General features: G+C 49.3%; 3 protein-coding genes and 1 long non-coding RNA gene across 11 annotated transcripts; 2 read left to right on the top strand and 2 right to left on the bottom strand.

Annotated features, from left to right (window-relative positions):
• The first annotated feature begins 2482 nt into the window (after positions 1-2482).
• On the top strand, positions 2483-5691 carry LOC120646708 (probable xyloglucan endotransglucosylase/hydrolase protein 28). Its single transcript, XM_039923144.1, has 4 exons — positions 2483-2816; positions 2887-2987; positions 3078-3286; positions 5034-5691. Exons 1-4 carry the CDS (start codon positions 2603-2605, stop codon positions 5488-5490), a joined length of 981 nt encoding a protein of 326 aa, XP_039779078.1. The 5' UTR covers positions 2483-2602; the 3' UTR covers positions 5491-5691.
• Positions 5692-5917: 226 nt separating this feature from the next.
• On the bottom strand, positions 5918-11984 carry LOC120646706 (RNA demethylase ALKBH10B-like). 2 transcript variants are annotated; one of them, XM_039923143.1, is made up of 8 exons: positions 11208-11984; positions 10351-10440; positions 9179-9282; positions 8935-9052; positions 7934-8044; positions 7737-7849; positions 7517-7668; positions 5918-7074 (listed from the first exon to the last, which is right to left on the bottom strand). In XM_039923143.1, the coding sequence occupies exons 1-8, from the start codon at positions 11701-11703 to the stop codon at positions 6291-6293; spliced, it is 1968 nt and encodes a 655-aa protein (XP_039779077.1). In that variant the 5' UTR covers positions 11704-11984; the 3' UTR covers positions 5918-6290. The 2 variants fall into 2 exon arrangements, with proteins under 2 accessions (XP_039779077.1, XP_039779076.1); XM_039923142.1 differs by having other exon boundaries at positions 10351-10449; positions 11208-11983.
• A 2649-nt stretch (positions 11985-14633) lies between these two features.
• LOC120646710 (prolyl 3-hydroxylase 2-like) lies at positions 14634-18696 on the top strand. 7 transcript variants are annotated; one of them, XM_039923150.1, is made up of 11 exons: positions 14634-14765; positions 14894-15096; positions 15648-15720; positions 15951-16046; positions 16159-16209; positions 16321-16692; positions 17047-17370; positions 17514-17569; positions 17942-18015; positions 18109-18254; positions 18373-18696. In XM_039923150.1, exons 1-7 carry the CDS (start codon positions 14676-14678, stop codon positions 17368-17370), a joined length of 1209 nt encoding a protein of 402 aa, XP_039779084.1. In that variant the 5' UTR covers positions 14634-14675; the 3' UTR covers positions 17514-17569; positions 17942-18015; positions 18109-18254; positions 18373-18696. The 7 variants fall into 7 exon arrangements, with proteins under 7 accessions (XP_039779084.1, XP_039779082.1, XP_039779083.1 ...); XM_039923148.1 differs by having other exon boundaries at positions 17942-18254; XM_039923149.1 differs by lacking the exon at positions 17514-17569.
• LOC120646712 lies at positions 17636-18486 on the bottom strand. Its single transcript, XR_005664544.1, has 2 exons — positions 18347-18486; positions 17636-18222 (listed from the first exon to the last, which is right to left on the bottom strand). It is a non-coding gene; the product is annotated as an uncharacterized LOC120646712 (long non-coding RNA).
• Positions 18697-20137: the final 1441 nt, after the last annotated feature.

Here is a 20137-nt window from a genome sequence, read left to right on the forward strand (position 1 = left end):
GGCCGGCATCGGCGTGGTCCCCTCCGTCCCCGGGCGCCCGGCCAGTTCGTTGCGGCGATCCCCCCAAAATTGCCGGCGCGGCGCTCTCGTGCGCCGCTGCGTCGCGCAATCAATGGCCGCCAAACTGTATGGCCGCCAAACTGTTTGGCAGGGCTCCGATTCTTTCAAAAATAGCTCGACTTTGAATTTTTTGGTGGAGCGGTTTTTCTGGTGGAGTTGGAGCCGTTTTAAAAAATATTTGGTAAAACAGCTTCACCTATTGAATTGAGCTAGTGAAATGTCTAAATTACCCTTTCTTGTATTTTGTATTTCTTTTCTTTTTAATTTTTTCTTCTTATTTTCTTCTCTCAGTTTCCTTCTCTTTTATTTTTTTTCCTTTCTCCTCCTCCAGCTTTACTCTCCTTCTTCTCCACGCCGCAGGCCACTGGCGTCTTGTTTGCTCCAATGGCGCCGAAGGAGAGGTTGGCCTTGCGGCCGTTGAGGAGGATGTCCCTGAGAGGAAGGCGTTGGCAGCGAGGCGGCTGGCGAGCGTGTCGAGTAGCGTGGACTTGCTGGAGCCGGAGGGCCCATGAGCGCGGTGATGGTGCCCGGCTCGGCGTGGCCCGTGAGGTCCTGCCTGCAGCACGGCCTGCGTGTCGCCGTCGGCGAGCGCGACGGTGACGACTGGCGGATGCTGGCTAGCTAGCTCGGTTCTTTCAGAAAACGGAGGGCGCGGAGGTGGCGGCCGGGTGCTGCAATCGCTGGAGCCCGCTCGAGCAGTGCGGCGGCAGGGAAGCAGCGCGCGGCAGTAGTCGCCGGTTCCCGCTGGGCCGTGCCCCTGCGGCGGCCGGCGGCCGCAGGCGCGCCCTGCAGCTGGAAGGCAATCGGGCCAGCCGCTGGGGAGCTTGGCCACGGCGCATCCACACCCCTCCCCTCGGAGCCTGCAGTGCGGGCGCCGCTGCGCCTTGGTCGGCCGCCGAAGCTCCACCTGGACGTAAGGTCTGCGACGGGGTATTTTGGGCCGGACGAACGCGGAGCCGCTTGGAGCTAGGTTTCCGTGGCTCCGCCTCCCATATGGAAGCTGCAACCAGCTCCAGATGTGGCTTCTTGTGTAGAGTTGCAGCAAAATTCACCGTTTGGCAGAGCCAGTGTTGGAGCCGGAGCCGGAGCCTCAATTCCTGAACTTCGCCGAGTTGGTGGTGGTGATGGTGGTACTCCTCCATGGCACTCCCTGCCGTTTGATACACTAGGGCACGTACCTTATCCGTTACGCTGCGGCCTCGTCGGATCTGAATGCATCTCGCCGGCCTTGCACTTGCAGCGTCCACGTTTTGGTTTTCTTGAAGGGATCATGTGCAGAGCAAATGGTCTGGACCAGATTTGCACAGTTCTTAGGCCGAGACACTGCAGTGATAAGATCTCGCTACGCTCGGCGCCAGATGCCAAAGGCTACTGTTTGCAACCGAACGAACGGACGACCGGATTCGGGTAATCTGCAGGGTCAGACGTGTAATCTCCACGCAGGCGCGCGCTAGATGCGCTTGCAAGTTGCAACCGGTAGTGGTCTGCTCTGAACGAGTTTGGCGTCAAGAAATAGGAAGATTCTGCCGAGAGGAAAATTTACCTGGGCTCAACGGTAAAAAAGAAAAACTGTGAAATTTACACTTGTCCTGTTGGCTGTTGTGCAGTGGTGATTGGAGAAGGCGTGGGACTGGGAGCTGCGCTGCTGTGAATGATTGCCGGATAGGCAAGGGTTGATTTCATAGACGAATCAGCAGCGAGACGTGTAGCGGCGCAGTTGGGTACAGCTCTCGGATGTGAGCAGTACGAGAAAATACCCGGCATCACTTCGGTCGCGTTTAGTTCCAAAAAAATTTTCAACTCGAAATTTATGATTTTCCCTTTAGATATGTATGGAACACTAAATGTAATTAAATAACAAAACTAATTACACAGTTTGGATGTACACGACGAGACGAATTTTTTGATTCTAATTAGTGCATGATTAGCCATAAGTGCTACAGTAATCCACATGTGCTAATGATGCGGTCAAAAGCTTCAAAAAATTCGTCTTGCGGTTTCTAAGTGAGTTCAGAAATTAATTTTTTAATTAATGTCCGAAAAATTCTCCCACCTCTGGTCAAATTGTTGACCGTGACACTATTTTTTTTTGTTTGTGACCTAAACGGCCCCTTCGAGTCTTCGATACACGGCGCGTAGGGCTGGGAGCCTGGGACTAGGACTAGGAGGAGACCTCTGCTGCCACGGCACAGTGCTCCCTCGTACGCCGTCTCGCCACTGCCAGTGCAACTCCCAATAAAGAGGGGCCAGCAGCTGCTCATCCATGTCCTCCTCGTCCAGCTCGGTTCACACCCGGCGCATGAAAAAGCCGGACGAGGCTCCGCTGCAGTTGGCAGCCGTGCAGTTGAGTCACTGTGGGGTCTGCACATGTGGGGCTCATGTGGCAGTGACCTAACTTCAGAGGAGGTAACTGCAGCGGATCCGGTTACGAAAAAGCCACCCTCCTTTCCAGCCCGTTTAGCTCGCTATAGGTAGCGGTAGAGACAGACAGCGCGAGGAAAAGGGCGGCGCGCGGCTCAGTGCAGCAGAGCCTTGCGGATCAATGGCTTGTTCCTCCATGGTCTTCTTGGCCGTCTTCGTCGCGGCGGCGGCGGCGGCGGGGTCGTGCCTGCCAGTGGCCGCTGCGGGCGAGCCTCTCCCTCCGGCGGGAACGCCCCTCTCCTTCCGGGAGGGCTACACGCAGCTGTTCGGCGACTCCAACCTCGCGCTCCACGGCGACGGGAGGAGGGTGCACATCTCCCTCGACGAGCGAACAGGTCTCGGCGCTCGCTCTTCTTCCCCGATCGATCAGGTCTCATCGCCGTTGCTCTGTTTTCCGTCGCGCAGGCGCCGGGTTCGCGTCGCAGGGCGCGTACCTCCACGGCCTCTTCAGCGCCCGCATCAAGCTCCCCGCCGACCACACCGCCGGCGTCGTCGTCGCCTTCTACGTGAGCATCCATCCACCCACCCGCAAGGTCTCTGGCGCCGTGGCGGCGCGCCGCCGTGGCCCGTCTGACGCTCTGCGCCGCGCGATGCAGATGTCGAACGGGGACGTGTACGAGCGGACGCACGACGAGCTGGACTTCGAGTTCCTGGGGAACGTGCGGGGGCGGGAGTGGCGGGTGCAGACCAACGTGTACGGCAACGGCAGCACGGCGGCCGGCCGGGAGGAGCGCTACGGCCTCTGGTTCGACCCCACGGAGGACTTCCACCGCTACGCCATCCTCTGGAGCCGCGACAGGATCATGTAAGAAGAACCTGCACGAACCTATTTCTCTCCTCACCCCCAGGCCGCACTCATCAACCTTGATACTGTTGCTAACATGTACTCCACCTGTGGATGCAAATCTCAAGCACATTTTTGAAGTGATCAAGTAGACTTGCTAGGAAGATTAGTTTCGAGGAACACATGAACATTAGTAAATTTTGAGGTTGTCTGTTAAAATTTGGGCATAGAAAGGAGTATATCAACCAAAAAAAGTTCCACTGTGATGATTACATGATACAACCGAACAAAGGTTTGTGTACGTGTACCCCTTGATGGTATGGTGTCAGTTCAGTACGTAACTGTTATGTTCTTCGTGGGAGTAGTTCCTCTGACAGAACTGCAGGGGAGACATAGGCCGTGTTTGGTTGGATTTCATGGAATTTTTTTTCACCTTTGACCACTAATTTAGAGTATTAAATGAAGTCTAATTACAAACCGTTCTTCATGGTGCAAGCCTGCTTCAAGTACTGTACAGAGCTACATATGGCTGGTCTGATCATTGCGCTCTATCTATCTCTACTACGGTTTACTGGAGCAACTTACAATCTTCATTATTAGGTTGAAGTACTTTCTGTTTGTTTCTTCCTTATTGCCTTTTCGCCCCTTTTCTTTTCATTTCTGGCTCTCATGAATCATGATTGAGAGATATTGGCCTCTTCATCTTTACAGCTTGTAGATTCCTTCGCCTGTTGTCACTTTAATCATGTAAGTTCTGAGGCCCCAACAAAAATTGAGCAGAGTTGGCATTGCCACTAAGGGTTTCAGAATAAGTATACAGTGAAAAATGTAACGTACTAATAATTACCTCCAGGCCAAATCTCAAACTGCTCAATCGATACATAGAGCAAGCTTCTGCTTAGGCAATACCTATTGATAGCTTTCAGACTTTCACCTGAAGTTTACATTGTTTTGTCTCTGCACTGAAATTTATCATTCACGGTGACCTTCAAATCCTCTGTTTTGATTCAGATTCTGCATTCTTGAAACTAAACTCCAAAAATGTGGCAATTGTTTGCCTTTCAGCAACCAAAATGCTGCAAAACACAAATGCCTCCTGCTCGTACATATTTATCTTCACGTGAATAAAGTTAACATCTAAAGTGGTCCATTTACTGCTACAGTACCCACTAGGCCTGAACATCAATCCATCACAGCATGTGCATGAGCTTCTTATCTCTGATCTCTCCACCAAGACCCGCATGCCGCCTTCCCCTGCATAATTGCATTCCGCACCTGCTTTTCTGTATCCTGAAGAACTCACAAGGAACCCTTTTGATTTCTTGGTGGCATGGAGAAGCAAAAGAGGCCTCCACGATCAGACAATCCATCACCTGCTTTTCAGTTTCAGCATGCGTTTTCCCATGAGCACTCACCCTTTTCAGGTTCATGCATCTTTTTTTTTTCCAAGAAGCGTGGCTCATACTGTTGCCATTACTGGTCGTACAATCCCAAAGTCTGAAGCTTTGACAATTTCTGCCAATCTATTGACTTAAAAGTCAGACAATCAGTAGATGAGTAGATGACTGATGTCTGACGAGACTTTAAACATGGCACGACTTGAGCGCACGTAGGAGTGCAAAAGTTCAAAACTGTCAGATGAACTTCCTATTTTTACAATATAAAATTTTACACATTTACGTAATAAAGAAAGAGGTACTGTACTACACTCCAAAGCATCCCTGATGTAATTTCATCTTACTTAAGTAACCTACTGGCGGTTCTGCAGATTCTACGTCGATGAGACGCCGATCAGGGAGGTGGTGCGGACGGAGTCCATGGGCGCGCAGTTCCCGTTCAAGCCCATGTCGCTGTACGCCACCATCTGGGACGGCTCCAGCTGGGCCACCTCGGGCGGCCGCTACAAGGTGGACTACAAGTACGCGCCCTACGTCGCCGAGTTCGCCGACCTCGCGCTCCGCGGCTGCGCGGTGGGCGGCCGTCGGGCGTGCGAGGAGCCGGGCGCCGCGATGTCGCCCGCGCAGCGGTCGGCGATGGAGGCGTTCCGGGCGCGGTACATGACGTACGGCTACTGCTACGACCGCCTCCGGTACCCCGCGCCGCTGCCGGAGTGCACCGTCGGCCCGGAGGCCGCGGCGTTCCTCCCGTCGGGGGATGCGAGGGCGGCACTGCGTAGGCGTGGCAGGCGCCACCAGAAGCGCGGCGGCGCGGACTCGGCTGTCTGAACGTCGGCGCTGATGGTGTCAGTGTTCCCAAGTGTGCCCGTATCGTCTGTAATCCATGATTAGGGTCCCTTGATTCCTGACGGGCACCACCATTGTAGGGTAACAGTAACCGGAGTTCCACTGATTATAAGCCTCATCACTTATCTACGCGTCACTGAGATTCCTACGAACAAGATAACAAAGATGAATCATCGAGGGTAACTAAGCCGGGACTAGTAGCTCATAACAAACTTTTGCAAAAAATTCCGTCTGTCTCACCAACTGCAACAAAACCATCGCTTCTTCGCATTTCATATCTAAGAATAGCTTGCACGGTTACACACGCCCATACATCTGTAGCAGAGCCAAACATCGGCAGGGAACTATGGCCATGAGTAGTCAGCTACAGATGCATCCAAGATCCGTAGATCACGGTGCAAAGAGTTAATAAGGACCATACTCATGCAATAAGTCTCCCCCATTTTTTCCATTTCCGATGTGTTGGCAAGATTACGGCAACGAAATACATCAGAAATGGCTTTCACTGCCCAAAGAACCAATATCTAGTCCCACATTCGGGTAATGATAGCTGATGATAACTTAAGGCAGCTTGATAAATCCAGTTTGCTACAGAGCAGCTACAAAATTTAAGAGCGTTTTCAGTCTTAGGAACTTGACACCAAGGTTTCTTGTCAAGGTTACGAGAGTTGCCAGCGAAAGGCCTCTGCAAAGCTCTGCATGCTCCCGCAATATCACCGCCTGAAAAATCCAAGTCTCCTGATCTCTTCAGTTTCTGTTGTCTATGTACTGTAACTCCCCCTCTATTTAGAGGCATGTCCATGCGGCTGGACCTTGCTACTCCCAACATTCTTCAGACTACCATTCTGCTGCTCCTTGCCTACGGCAGACTTTTCTTCTTCAAAGTTGCCGCCACCATTTGAGCTCCCATTACATTCTGCTTTCTCCTCGGTTGTGCAAGATATGTTTGTTGGTGAGCTCTTTGGGGAAAGATGACCATTAGACATCTCCTTGCCAGCGATCTTGTTCTGCAGGTAAGCAGATGATGAACCTTGTGGAGAGTTAGGTTCACCGTGACCTTGAGATGCTGGCATCATCTGGTGAGGCAGTGGGTGGCCTGATCCTGGAGGAAGGAAGACCCCTGTACCGGGACCAGGGAATCGCGGTGGAGCAGGCCTTGGAGTAGCTTCTGGTATCCAAGCTGTTGTTGTGTTTGGCAAGGGAACGGTTGGCGTGAAAGGAATGGCTGCAGCAGAAACAGGAGCAGGGGCCACAAATAGTGGCTGCATTCCATCAGATGGAGAGACGTGATGAGGTCCAACAGCTGGAGCTGGAAGAACACCACTAGCGGGAGCATAACCGAAGTGTTTAGGACTTTGGGGATGGCGTGCCATGTTAGCCGGCCTTGATGATGGACCCCACAGCATAGGAGGAGGTGTCAATGGGGGAGTTAACCGAGCACTTTCAGCTGGAATGTGCTTTCTTGCTACAGACTTTCCAAAACTCAGTAGGATTCGCTGCTTACGTGTGCAAGGAATAGCTTGTTTTGCAATGTCAGCACTTTTCCCTTCCAGGAGTAGAAGCGACCTGCAGTTGAGAGACGGAAATTTTTAGGAATTAAGCTTACACAATAAGCATGCATAATGTCTTGAATTGCGTATTGAACTACCTTAGAAAACCAAAGATGGAAAGCTAACATCTAAGAAATATAGCACGAGTTGTTTTGTTACAAATCATATGCCTACCTATATTTTGTATGTAATTCCCACTTGATCAACTAAAAAAGACTCCTGGCATAGCTCAGATTCGCCCAATATACCTACTAATAAAATGCACCACAAAGTTTCCAACTCCATTTTAAGTACTAACCAGCTAAATCTTTGCTTCCCTTACCAGATACTTAAGTTCATAGTGTATTAAAGAGAGTGATGGATAAACAATCAAGCCAGAGTTCGTCAACAGTTTGAACTATTTAGAAGTCAAATGTAACAGTAAACACAGATTACAGGGGGGAGACGGGGAGTTTTACCCTGTTGTGAGCGTGAGCTTCAGGGGAGCTCTATGATCACCTCGTTCTCCTGATATAGCTCGGCCAAACACCATATCACAATCTGTTAAGCAGAGCGTACAAAGAGGTCTACCATACCAAGGAGGGGAGTAGTGAGGATGAGAATAGTCTCCCTGGAAGAAAAAGCATTCAATCATACCCGTGGTCGATTTAAGCCAAGACAGTTATGAAAGAAAATTACCTCACTGAAGAAGTCGATAACACAATAATCTGGTTTGAAAGGTATAATTTCCTGCTGAGACAAGCGATCAAACAGATCATGCAGCAGCCCAGGAACCGCCTCCACCCTTGTCTCTGGACTCACATTTAAAGGTACAAAGGTTGTCATTGAAAATATGACATACTAGCATGAGGTACTGCAGTACAAGCTTGATCTACCTCTTTGATTCTCATCATCAGGAGGGCCTTCGATGATAGGAACACCCATCTGAACAATTTCCCTTCCATGACCCTTCATTGGTCTTTTACCAATTATAACGGTCTGCCCAGCTGTTTCATCAAATAAAGTAAGGCCCTGTTTAGTTCCAGCGCAATTTTTTTTTTGCGTTGGAATCTTACTAATTTGAAGTACTAAATGAAGTCTATTTACAAAACTTTTTGCACAGATGGGTTGTAAATCGCGAGATGAATCTAATGATGCTAATTAATCCATGATTAATCAATAATTAGCGGATGGTTACTGTAGCATCACTGTTGCAAATCATGGATTAAGTAGGCTCATTAGATTCGTCTCGCGATTTACAGCCCATCTATGCAAAAAGTTTGTAAATAGACTTCATTTAGTACTCCATGCATGTGCCGAAACATTCGATGTGACGGTTTTTTTGCGTTTACGGGGTTACAGTGGCGGGCCCAGCAATTGAACAATGGGTATTCAAAATTGGCAATATCTACCATCATACATCTATTTTTAACATTTATAGCTAATTATAACTTTGAATACCAGTGATTAGCAAAAACAATGGGTATTCAATGCATACCCATGAATACCCCTTGGGCCCGCCCCTGCGGGGTTATGGGGTGGGAACTAATCAGAGCCTAACATGATTTGACAAAAACCCAGATAACTAACTTTCTGGTGCATAATGATTTAGACATATTCGGTTAACAGAAATGTGAAATTCTGGCAAGAGACAATATTATCCTAAACATATTTTTTTTCTGCATTGTCAACTTAACACTGGTAATTGGTAAATCTCTCCGTTCTATCATGGTTTGTGGTATACATATAGATTCAAATTAGATATAGTGAATGTGAAACAATAGACAGACACTCCAAATACGGATAATGCACCCATATAAAGTAATAAGCACAAAACCAAATAACATCTACTGCAAGATGATCACCAAAAGGAAAGAACAAACATTTAAAAGATTACCTTCAAGACCCCCTCGCCGGAAAGAAGCTTTTGTTTCATTAACTAAAGAAAGAATCTTGTTTGTCTCGGTAACATTTACCAACCCTTCATAAACCTTGAGCCCTTCAACAGTATTAACCTAAAGGAACACAACATATACTCCATTATAAGTAATGCAGTTCAAAAACTCTTTAAGTTGTCTGGATAACTTGAAAGGGAAAGCTGAATATTCCAATCAAAATTCTGATTTGTTTGACTAACGTACCGTTTTGCCTTCAATGATTTCATTGGTTGAATACTCTATAGGAGTTGGAACCCCTTTGTTGTTTCCATCGGAAACAGCTTGCAGCTTTGAATTTTTCTCACCTTCTACAAAATACATAATACAAGGACATGTTTAGAAACCATAGGAACCTATTGAACCATTTAATTTTTTATCACAATCTTCCAGAATTCATAAGGCACCACTGATTCAGAAAAAAGAGCATAACCAGGAATATAGCAACACTAGGTTATGCCAGTCAAGAGAAAGTAAAGGAGGTCATGTTCAGGCCATATTTTTTTACATTAATCTCACCCAAAATCTGAGGTTACAAATATGGAATAGTTACATTGAGCAATTTCCACACAAATGAGCATGATCCAAATGTCCCATTGGTCATTTGAACGATAATCATAAGATGGATAATAAATCTTGTACACATAGCCACAGAAAACTATCATGGAATGGCAGTGCAGTTTGATTAGTTAATTCTTTACTTCTGTACAAAATTGCAATACGTGGGGCATGACATTATTGAAACTGATGCAAAACTGAACGATAGACAAGCTCACAAGAACTACACATCAACTAGTTACTGTGCAGGTACTAACAGAAGTTCAACTGTTTCCAGCGGCAGGGCTTGAAGAGAGATCTTAAGGGGACCAAGTTAACGAAAATTGCTCAAAATTCAGTCAATACGTGGTGAAGTTCAATACTGACTAAAGAAATTTTCTAGTAGCAAGGGCAGCCATGACCACCTTTGGCCACGAACCCATGACTAAGCTTCGCCGCTGGCTGTTTTGTCACAATACTGACTAGCTGCTTTCTTTATTTACTAACAGGTTACTTAGAGCTTGAACATTGTAAGCCAGTATTTAGTTATCTATAATTGATCCAAAGGCACGGAACTTTTTGAGCTGACTAGGCAACTTATGTCATTTCTATTAATTTTATGGATATACTTCAACAAAATAAAATAATGAAGCAAGGACTGTGGTAAGAGAAAAAAATGGCATGCATTTATATCAATAAGTGGTACACGAGAATATCGTTTTTCAGTGCACAAAGCATCTCCAATGTATTAGTATTTAGTCGCAACAATATGACGCAACATGCTGTTTTAAACAAATGAAAACACACAAAAAAAAACTGTATGCATAAGTCTGCTTGCGTACCATCAATTTTAGGAGAATCCAACCGCAAGCTTTTAGTGTCACCCATGTTCTCCATTTCTTTCAGCACCTTCCCTTCCTTGTGATTATGAGCTTCACGTCCTAGAAGGTGCCAAGGGCACATGAGAGAGTATTTTAAGAAACTAATTAATTACTCAGGAATTCATCACTTGCAAATAGGGAACATAATCATGCATTAAATGAGCTACAGTTTAAGAAGAATTTGACCTTCCGATGCAAATCCTTTATTATAAGATTCAAATATGCCAATACTGCATAAATTGCAACTCTAAGCCAATTAGCCAACAGAAGAATACACAAGCTCACCCCATTGCGGAACGATCAGAACTATGAGATGCTCAGAAAGAACACTTTCCACATGAAGCATCTATACATAATTTTGCACGTGCCCATACATATGTACCACTGAAAAGCTATTTCTGGATAACATTATCAGTATCTTTAGGGCCTCCCCACTTGGCAATGGTACAGAACCACACAATACAGGACGCTAAAAGCTTGCCCGTTTAATATGTCCACATTTTTTTAATCAAAACAGGTACAAGTCAGAAGCAACTTGGCTCCAGCAGCTTGAGATGACCACACCAACATGTACTAGTAATTGGGAACAGCATTTTGGCAACAAGCACAACATTGGCTCGATATCTTGAAGACGTGAGAACCAATTAGCAAACAAGTAAATCAAATGAACACCACAAATGCGTCTGATGGATCGTACCGTTTTGTGGCCCAACCGAGAGGGGGAAAAGCAACCTTTATGTAACAACAGAACAGACACTACACTAGCACCAAACAAATAAAAGAAGAGCACGATATCACACCAAGAGATCTCGTCTCACCATCTTTATCGGATCCAGCCGACGCAACCGCGCCGCCGCCGCGCGCCGGATCGGGGCGATAGTGGCCGCCGCCGTGGCGATGGTGATGGTGGGAGTGGTGGGACTGCGAGAACGCTGGGCGGCGAGCGGGCGGCGGCGGCGGCGCGTTCTGCGACGCGGCAGCCCCCAGCGCCTGCGCCGGCTGCGCGCGGCGGCGCCAGCCGGCCTGCTGAAGCGCGAAGGCGACGTCGGCGACGGGGAAGAACTGCTGCATGTGGATCACGGGCGCCCAGTGGTGGCGGCGCTGCTGCACGGCGGCGGCGACGTGGTCGTACTCGCCCGGGTCGCCGACGCCGCGGAGGTGGACGACGAGGAGGTCGATGATGGCGTTGGCGGCCGCGAACTCGCCGCGCAGCCAGGAGATGAAGCCGTCGCGCTCGTCCATGAGCCAGCCGGCGGGCTCGGCCGCGGCGGCGCCGGGCGCCGGGGAGGCGATGACGGCGGCGGCGTTGGCCATCGCCGTGGCGTCCCTCACCACCGGGGGCCCGCGCTCATAGAAAGGCGCGCCCAACAAGCAATGCCGAGGGGGCAGAGAGATCTAGGGTTTTGCTGTATATTTTTCCTCCCAAAGTTGTTTTTGTCTTCTGGTGCCGGTGGTGTGCTCGTGGTGTTGAAATGGAGGCGCGAGAGAGAGAATGGCAGGCTCGGCTAGTGGCAGCAGTACAACTGTACAAGTAACAGTGTGAGGAGCGAGGAGAGAGAGAGAGGAGGAGGAGAGGAGGCGAGGCCGGGCGGAGAGGATAGCCGGATCTGGGGCACCGAAGATTCGCGAAACTGGAGGCGGGCGGAGGACGACGCGGCGTCGCCGGTGGAAACCTAACGACTATCCGGAGGCGAGCCGCCGACAGATGGGTCCGGGGACCGCCTGTCGGCGTCAGGGATCGGGAAGCGGCGGGTAGGCGGCGGCCGGAGTGTCTTGATGCCGCTGGTCGGCTGGTGTTGGTGCTAACGGGAGCCGGCTGTGGTTGTTGGCTCGCCGTTATCTCTCTGATGCTCGGCTGGTGGACCGAGGGCCCGCTTGTCAGAGTCGCTGCTGCGTTCTGGCTGGCTGGCAGCGCGTGCCTCTGCTCGGCGAGACAATTTCGCATTGACCGATAGGGAAAAGCGGAACAGAAAAGCCCCTGCCGTTACAGTCTTCCACGCGGGGGCAGCCGTGACTGGTAGTGGTAGCTGCGCGCTCAAATCTCATCGCCCGGCCGACATGTGGGCCATGGCCATGCTGGTGGCTTCACGCCTGTCTGCCGGCCCGAGGCCCCACCTGGCAGCGGCGGCCGCATCCGGATCCGCGCGACCCGGGACGGACGGACGGCCCGATGCCGGCCGGGCGGCCGTGGTGGGGTGTCGGTTGCAGCGGCCCCCACATTTAACGCGGGTGGGGTATGGGGGCACCGGGCCCACGGGACAGGGGACGGGGGACGAGGGAGGGAGGCAGCCAGGCAGGCCTTTGCCTTTACGCCACCCCCATCCGTCCGTCTCACATGGCGGGCGCCCCCACCCGTCAGCCGCGACGGAGCGGCGCCCGCGCGTCAGCCTCGGCGGGAGTAAAAGCGGAGTTCGTTTCCGAGATCCCGTGCTGACTCGGGCAACCCCGGCCGCGTCGGTTTCTCCTCCTGGGTTTCGTTTCGGCTTGGCGCGTTCCCGGTTGCGGCGCTCCGCGACGGCACGGCGCCAGGCGGGAGCCCGCCCGGTGTCCGGTCTGGTCCGTTCCGGCCCGATAGGGGAGAGGGAGAGCGATCCGGCCGCCGATCCCAGCGAGCGACTGCATTTGTCACCGGCTCACCGCGCGGCAGCCGCCGCGGCACAAACAGACGGCCGAGGTGTGTTTCACGCGGCCGGGCTTGGCAAAAGCCGGTGCGATGGCGGGGGATTTCGCGTCCGATTCGTCGCGGGAAAAAAGGCCGGCTTCTTTTTCTTTTACCACGGAAAAAAGGGCCTGGGCGGGGGAATCCGCGGCATGGCGGATTCGGCAGGTCGGGGTGAATGAGGTGGCCAGGTGGGGGTGGGGCGGCGGCCGCTGCTGCCATGCTGACTGCCGCTGTCGCGGGTGCCGGCGGATGGCCGATGTGATGGGTTGGCACGTTGCGGCGGAGACGGCAAAGCGCGGCGGGGGGGTTGCTTGCGGAGCAATCTTGTTACCTGTGTTGTTGAAGGCGCACGGAACGGGGCGGGAACTTTTTTGTGTTCGGCAACAGGCGTGCGACGGGACGGGGACGGGGTTTGATTTGATCCGTCCAAGTCAAACTTTTTCTATGGTGTGGCGGCTATCAAAGTCAGTTATTAAGCGGCTGCCATTGCCATTTGCACCGTGCACCAGGTGCGGGGGGTTGACCAGGTGCCGTGGACGGGTTCAAAGGTTTTACTAATCCAGCCAGTAGTAATAACGTCACTGGCAGGTTACTGGTACGGATTGAATTAAAAATAAACCGTGCTTTTGCAGCCTTGCACACGGCCGATGGGAACGTTTTTTTTTTCTCAAGAGAATTGCTGAGAGGAGAACGACCGCGAATCAAAACACGCACGCGGATGGAACGCGACGTGGAGTCACGTATTCAAACGACAAGTTTTCCACCTTTCCTTTTGCATACAAACTTTTAACCGCAATTTTTTACTCTACGTGTGCAACGGCACCATGGCAAGTTGACGCCTGGAAGGGCGAAAGGTTAAGGTGAGAAACCGAACGACTAGTGAGGCAGTGAGGAAATAACCACGCTGCTTTTTGGCTCAGTAAGCCTGTAAAGATGGTTTCGCCCCTTAGTTGCTGCACAAGCGCGCAAAGGATAAAATGTAGTTCCGGGCTTTTTGGCACGTTTGTGAAGCCGAACCCCCCTGGTTTCAGACGTGCTCGTATTTAAAGTGAGGACGAGACCAGGTAGACCGTGACCAAAAGTTTGGTACACGTCGCATGCAGCGCTAGTCTTTGTACCAACATTCATCGATCTGAAGAATTGACCGATTTTTTCTGGTCCAGCGGGTCATGGGAGCAGCATAAGAAAGGGGAGAAGACGTTACCACTCAAAATAATGAAAAATCATGACTCTGTGCAGTGTGATAGAGTCTGCAAAAATCAGCCCTTGACATTCCTTTTTTTTTTTGAGCCCTTGCCATTCCTGAATCCTGATGCCGCCTCTAGTACATTTTCCTAGCCTTGGGCCAGCAAAGGCCAGGAGCCAGCATGGGCTGCCAGCCTGCGACGGAAATGCTCAATTCCATGCAGAACATGTTTTTCAGGTCCGGTCCAGCTCAAGTTTTTCAGATGAATGCGGCGGGCCCGTTCCATGCAGAACACCCCTAACTGGGCCTAATAATGGCCCAAGATATTGTCTCCTTGGGCCCTTTCCTTTTCTCAACCCGACAGCAACAGCCTGGTCATCCCCTCTTCCCCAGGGGTCCTACCTGTCGGCCTCCGAAGTCCACTCGCCTCCCCACGCCATGGCCGGCACAACCACCTCGCCGCCGCCGGCCGCCGGCGACCACCCCCGCGTTCTCCTCCGCGGCTTCCTCTCCCGCGAGACCTGCAAGGTGCTCGCCCTCCTCCCCCGACCCCCTCTTCCTCTGAAGCTTCTCAGAACCCTAAACCTTAGCTGCTCTGCTCGGCTCGGCCTGCGTCGTTTTGACCGACGCCGTTCGTGCGTGTGTGCGTGCTGCAGGAGCTGGAGTTCGTGCACCGGAGCTGCGGCGCCGCCGGGTACCGCCCGTCGGTGGTGTCGACGTCGCTGCCGCACCTGTCGGCCACCGGCTGCGGCCACCTCCTGCTCCCGTTCGTGCCCGTGCGCGAGCGCCTCCGCGACGCCGTGGAGTCCTTCTTCGACTGCCTCTTCGATGTCTTCATCGAGTTCACTGGGCTCATCAGGTGCTCAACTCTCGCGTAACTTGCATTTCTCTTACTATCTGCTTGATTCAATCAGTTTAGCGATAGGGATGAAAGATCTCGTGCGATTTAAATTTGGGTGCTTATGTGCAGCGAGCTTAGTTATATTGGTCAAAATTGACGTTGTTGTTCACTGGAAATGTGTGGGCTGTGATCTGTGGAGGTGCCGCAAAAGACTGGTGTAGACTTAGTTTCCAGGCGGCATCAAGTACCTACTATTATGAATGGAAATACCACTGTGGACTTACATGTTCTGAATTGTATGTGGTATTGGGCAGTGCCCACAATGATTTGATGCCATTTTGATTCATTTGAGCCTTATTATGATGAAATTTTTCTGACACATGATGGTTAATTTATAATGAGATTGCATTGCATAGTTTGCATGTGCAGGACATAAGATATATGCTATTGTTTGACCATATTAAGGGTACATGCACGTCCTTAAATGTTGGATTATCATATCTGAATGCCCTTTAAGTAGTTGGCATTATATGTTCATGATATTGAAACGCAGTCTGTTTGCTATGCAGTTGGTGTAAGGGAGCTTCTATTGGATGGCATAGTGATGATAATAAGCCTTATCTTAGGCAAAGGGCATTCACAGTAAGGACCAATCTTTTTTCTCCTCGGAGTTCCATCAGTTCAGTGTGGGCCTTTTCCTGTTATATGTTGAATCTGTTGTTCCTATCGATAATTATGGCACACTCTGCTGAAGCCATTAATGTTTGTGTCGCCTGGATCCTCTTCACAATGCTTCAGAGTTCCTCTGGTTTACTTTGCTTGTCAGTATTTCACCTTGTCTATCACTTGCTCTTTCTTGTCTTATTTCAAAGGCGGTTTGCTACTTGAACAATCATGGAGAGGACTATAAGGGTGGAATTCTGCAATTTCAGGATGGTGATCCTTCCTCTATTGTTCCAGTTGCTGGTGTAAGCAAATATACTTTTACTTTGATCCATGTGCAGAATACTTTTCTTATGAAGGACACGTATTTGTTATTGGGTAATTATGTGAAGTTTTATGAAAAGTTTTTTTTTCTAGGATGTTGTCATCTACACTGCTGATAACCGTAATGTCCATTGTGTAACCGAGGTACATTTCTGTTGTCTGCATTATTTAAATGTTTCCTTTCTTTTGTTTTTAGTGTATACATTGTGAACTTACTGCATTTCATCATCTATAATTGCAAGTTTTGCCTTACAGGTGACTGAAGGGGAAAGGCTCACCCTGACTCTTTGGTTCACTAGAGACCGTGCTTATAATGAGGATCCAAAACTCCTTACTTTTCTCTCTCAGACATCGTTGAGCTGTGAACCAACTGAGCAAAAATCTTATATTCCTATGCCAGCCTCTGATAGCATGTATTGGTTTTCCTATGATCAATCTGGCTTTGATATACGATGTGCTAGAGTGCATGTCCTTGGGTTTAGTTTTCACTCAAGCAGTGGTGAATACAGTACATCTGTGTTGCCAGCTGAAGATGACCCAATAGAGCTGCTTGGGAAGCAAGTGCGGCTCGGGAGGGGAGATGATGTCTTTGAGAAAATATTTTCTAACAGCCTGCATGCTCTTCAGGTATCCTTAATTTTTTGAGTGGCTTCAAAGTCTTCTGTTGACTAGAAGACATCAAATCATGTCAATCTTTCAGACCTTGACAAACTCTATGCTGCAAGAGACTTATTTTAATATTATTCTCGGAATGAGGTATAACCATAGATGCACAATAATGCCATGACAAGTGACATGTTCACATGTCTCCGGTTGTCTTGGAGAATAACATTATTCCGAATAAGTCGATCCTTTTCAAAAACCATCTAGACCAAATGATATTGTTTTAAAGTATTTCAAATGGTCTACTTCCCATTCTGTTCTGTCATCAATTAGATCTATCTATCTATCTATCTATCTATCTATCTATCTCTTAAATAGGTGGTGCAATTCTACTACTGGAAAGCACCTGAGCTGGCAGCAAGGAGGGAACAAAGTGCCGTTGGTTCAAGAACAGCCCGCTATCCAGTTATCATACATCAGTCAAGAGGAACACAACTACCATTACCATGCAATCACACACTTTCACAAACCATATTTGGATCAATTAGCGCTGCAGAGATTGCTTTCGAGTGGAATGATTTTGCATTAGGTATTGCTATGTGGGAAAATTATTCAGAAGAGTTAAAGAAACAGTTGTTGACATTTTTGCCATTCTGGTTGTCCAATGAATCCATTTTCGTCTTCGATTCCTCTGAGCTATAGGTATGTAAGAAAGTAAGCAGCGATCTGGACTTATGCTCTATTTTACATAAAAGAATTTTAGTCTTGATTGAAATTGTTCTGTTCTATGAAAATTTCATGTGTAGTGTAGACCCCTTTTTTTTAATCCGAGAACAAAAGTGCAGTTAGCATGGATGATGGCCCAAATTCACCGGGAAGAACATCACTGAAGCATTGGCAGGTGTCTATTCCTGGAAATAATATCAGCTGCCAAAACTACCATGCACCTCTGTCATGCTCGCGCATAGAAACACAAGAGAGCACATGGTTCTTAATTCATGGGTTCTGTAGAAAATATTCTTACAGTCCAGTCCAATATAGCTCATAAGTCATAAGTAGTTCCCAGCAGCTGATATGCCAGAAACAAATGGACCTTGCAGGCTTGCACATTCACATTACATCTCTGCTCCTACTGTAGTAGGAAGTTTGTGCCCACAACATGTTTCTCTGCAGATGAACTACACACCACATTAAATACTAGCATGTTTTTCCTTTCTAGACCACTTATGCCACTTAGGCACTTACCCCAATGTCTTGTTCAAATTTTACACAGAGAGCTGAACCAATCTAATTCTCCAATGGTGATTTGGATCTGCCTCATGCTTCAGCGATATAGCTGGAGGGGAGGTATGCTTTTCTCGAGCTCCACTGGGACTACTGGCACAGTATATTCCCATCATCAACGTCATAAAAGATGAAGTCAGCTTGGTCCTGGTGTAGCTGGACGGACATGAACCCTTGCCCATCATAAAAGAACTCGAGGCTACCTTGATTGGCTGGAAGAATCCTCTCCATGCTCTGGAACCACCACCACTTGTGAAGTATTGGATTAGACTGGAAACAACAGAAGCGTGTACGCTATATAGGTAAGACCACTTCACTTGATTTGTTAATATTGGCATGCATGTTGAATTCTAAATTACTATAAAAATTGACTTTTGTATAAATGGATGCTAACCTGTCTCTGCTGCTTATGTGTCCCAGGCAGTGGTCATGCCCATTGATGTAGAAGTCAATGCCGTTAACATGGAATGTTGCAAAATTATGATTAAACAATTCTTTTCTATATACTTTGGGAGGATAAGTAGTGGCTACTTCTGACTTGAGGATTGGAAGAAGCAACTGCAGAAGCTCCTCGGTGTGACTGACACTCAATCCTCATGGTAGGATGGCCAACAGCAATCTTCCACTTTGCAAAGAAGAGTAAACTAATTTTGCTCCATGGCATGATAGCATTATCTGTCGCTGATGAATTTATTCATATACGCACCTTCAGCAAGTTGGCTATGTATTTTTCACGAGGCGCCACTCCTCTCCAGCTATGTTTTTAAAGCGGTAAGGCGAGGCGATCCACCACCGCCTAGGCGGGCTAAGACGGGCTAAGGCGAGACCTTAAGCAAGGCGAGCCGCCACCGCCTTGTCGCCTAGGCGACGCCTTGAAAACAGAGCTCTCCAGTCGTAATGATTTTCCTTCGGGTGGGTCCAATACTTAAGTTGAAATGGGGTGGAGTCAATAAAGAAGAAAACCGCAATTTCTGTCAGGATCATGTCATTGTTAGCCCTCTTTCTCAGATTCTTCACAAACCTTGCAAGTTTTTCCGGTTTGAGTAAAATACAAATTTGTACCTGCGTCCATGATGAATGTTCTCATGCAAATAAAGCGGCTCTCGATCTTCCGCAGGACTGGGCTGAACGGCGCACTCTGAGCAAGAACGGACGGGACGGACCCGCAGCGACCGGCAGCAGTTGGTAGGCCCCCGGCAGTAAGGCTCAGCCGGCTCAGGCAGACAGCAGGGGAAAGGAGCCCACAGCCCAGGGAGAAGTCTGGGCCAGTGGGCCGGGCGGCGAGGCTGCCTGCCTGTAGTGCCCAATGGTGGGCAACCCGCAGGCCGCAAGGCCGCAACCGGGCGCGGCATGCGTGAGCGTGAGTGGCTGACGCGGCCCCCACGGCACGTCCCGTCCGGTCCGGCCTCCTTTCTGGGGTGTGTTTAGATGAGATGAGAAGGGGAGAAAAAGTCACATCAGTCACTGTAGCACACTGTAACATTTTTTTTTTGTTTGTGGTAAATATTGTCCTACCATGACCTAACTAGGCTCAAAAGATTCGTCTCGCAACGTACATCAAAACTATACAATTAGTTTTTTTATTTAACTACATTTAGTACTCCATGCATGTATTATTTACTATATTTAATGTTTCGATGTGATAGGAGATGTGATGGAAAGTTTGGAAATTTGGTGGGAACTAAACACACCCCTGGTTGCTTTTGCCTGTAGCGTTTGGAAATGGCAAAACCGTCATGCTTTTGTGCCAGCCAGTGGACTGCCGTGGTGGGGGCGCGATGCTGCCATCTCTCAAAGGGAAAAGGTTGGGTGTGTGAGTGCGACAGTGGAGTGGAGTTGATAACCAGAGTGGGCGCGGTGAATGTGTGGGTGACTTGCTCTGATTGGTTTCCCGCATCCCCCCTCAACCAGGTCCGTCGGGTGCAACAATGATCTGCTAGGAAACCTGCATGACTTATCTGGCTTTGGTTCCCGTGATGCAAAAGCTGGCCTGCAGCCCGATACGGCGAGCCTGGCTGGGTGCCTGGGAAGCGCAGTGGCGAGCATGCGCAGTGAAAAATGTTTTTCCGTCTGGGCAACCAATCACCAGCTCTAGCTGGCCTGATCCGCCAGAAATGTCAACCAAACCAAGGGTCACTGCATATGGGCAGCCTGGCCACGGCGGGCCTGGTTGAATGACACGACC

The sequence above is a fragment of the Panicum virgatum genome, chromosome 9K, assembly GCF_016808335.1.
Source record: "Panicum virgatum strain AP13 chromosome 9K, P.virgatum_v5, whole genome shotgun sequence".
In the NCBI taxonomy this organism is placed as follows: domain Eukaryota; kingdom Viridiplantae; phylum Streptophyta; class Magnoliopsida; order Poales; family Poaceae; genus Panicum; species Panicum virgatum.

Bases quoted from the DNA above. Each gene is read 5' to 3' on its own strand.
- LOC120646708 (XM_039923144.1), top strand. From the start codon at position 2,603: ATGGCTTGTTCCTCCATGGTCTTCTTGGCCGTCTTCGTCGCGGCGGCG. The intron at 2,988-3,077 runs GTGAGCATCCAT...CGCGCGATGCAG, and splicing joins GCGTCGTCGTCGCCTTCTAC to ATGTCGAACGGGGACGTGTA. The intron at 3,287-5,033 runs GTAAGAAGAACC...GCGGTTCTGCAG, and splicing joins TGGAGCCGCGACAGGATCAT to ATTCTACGTCGATGAGACGC.
- LOC120646706 (XM_039923142.1), bottom strand. From the start codon at position 11,703: ATGGCCAACGCCGCCGCCGTCATCGCCTCCCCGGCGCCCGGCGCCGCC. The intron at 9,053-9,178 runs GTACGTTAGTCA...GTGTTCCTTTAG, and splicing joins AAATCATTGAAGGCAAAACG to GTTAATACTGTTGAAGGGCT. The intron at 8,045-8,934 runs GTAATCTTTTAA...TTGATGAAACAG, and splicing joins CCGGCGAGGGGGTCTTGAAG to CTGGGCAGACCGTTATAATT.
- LOC120646710 (XM_039923148.1), top strand. From the start codon at position 14,676: ATGGCCGGCACAACCACCTCGCCGCCGCCGGCCGCCGGCGACCACCCC. The intron at 15,721-15,950 runs GTAAGGACCAAT...CTTATTTCAAAG, and splicing joins TTAGGCAAAGGGCATTCACA to GCGGTTTGCTACTTGAACAA. The intron at 16,693-17,046 runs GTATCCTTAATT...TCTCTTAAATAG, and splicing joins ACAGCCTGCATGCTCTTCAG to GTGGTGCAATTCTACTACTG.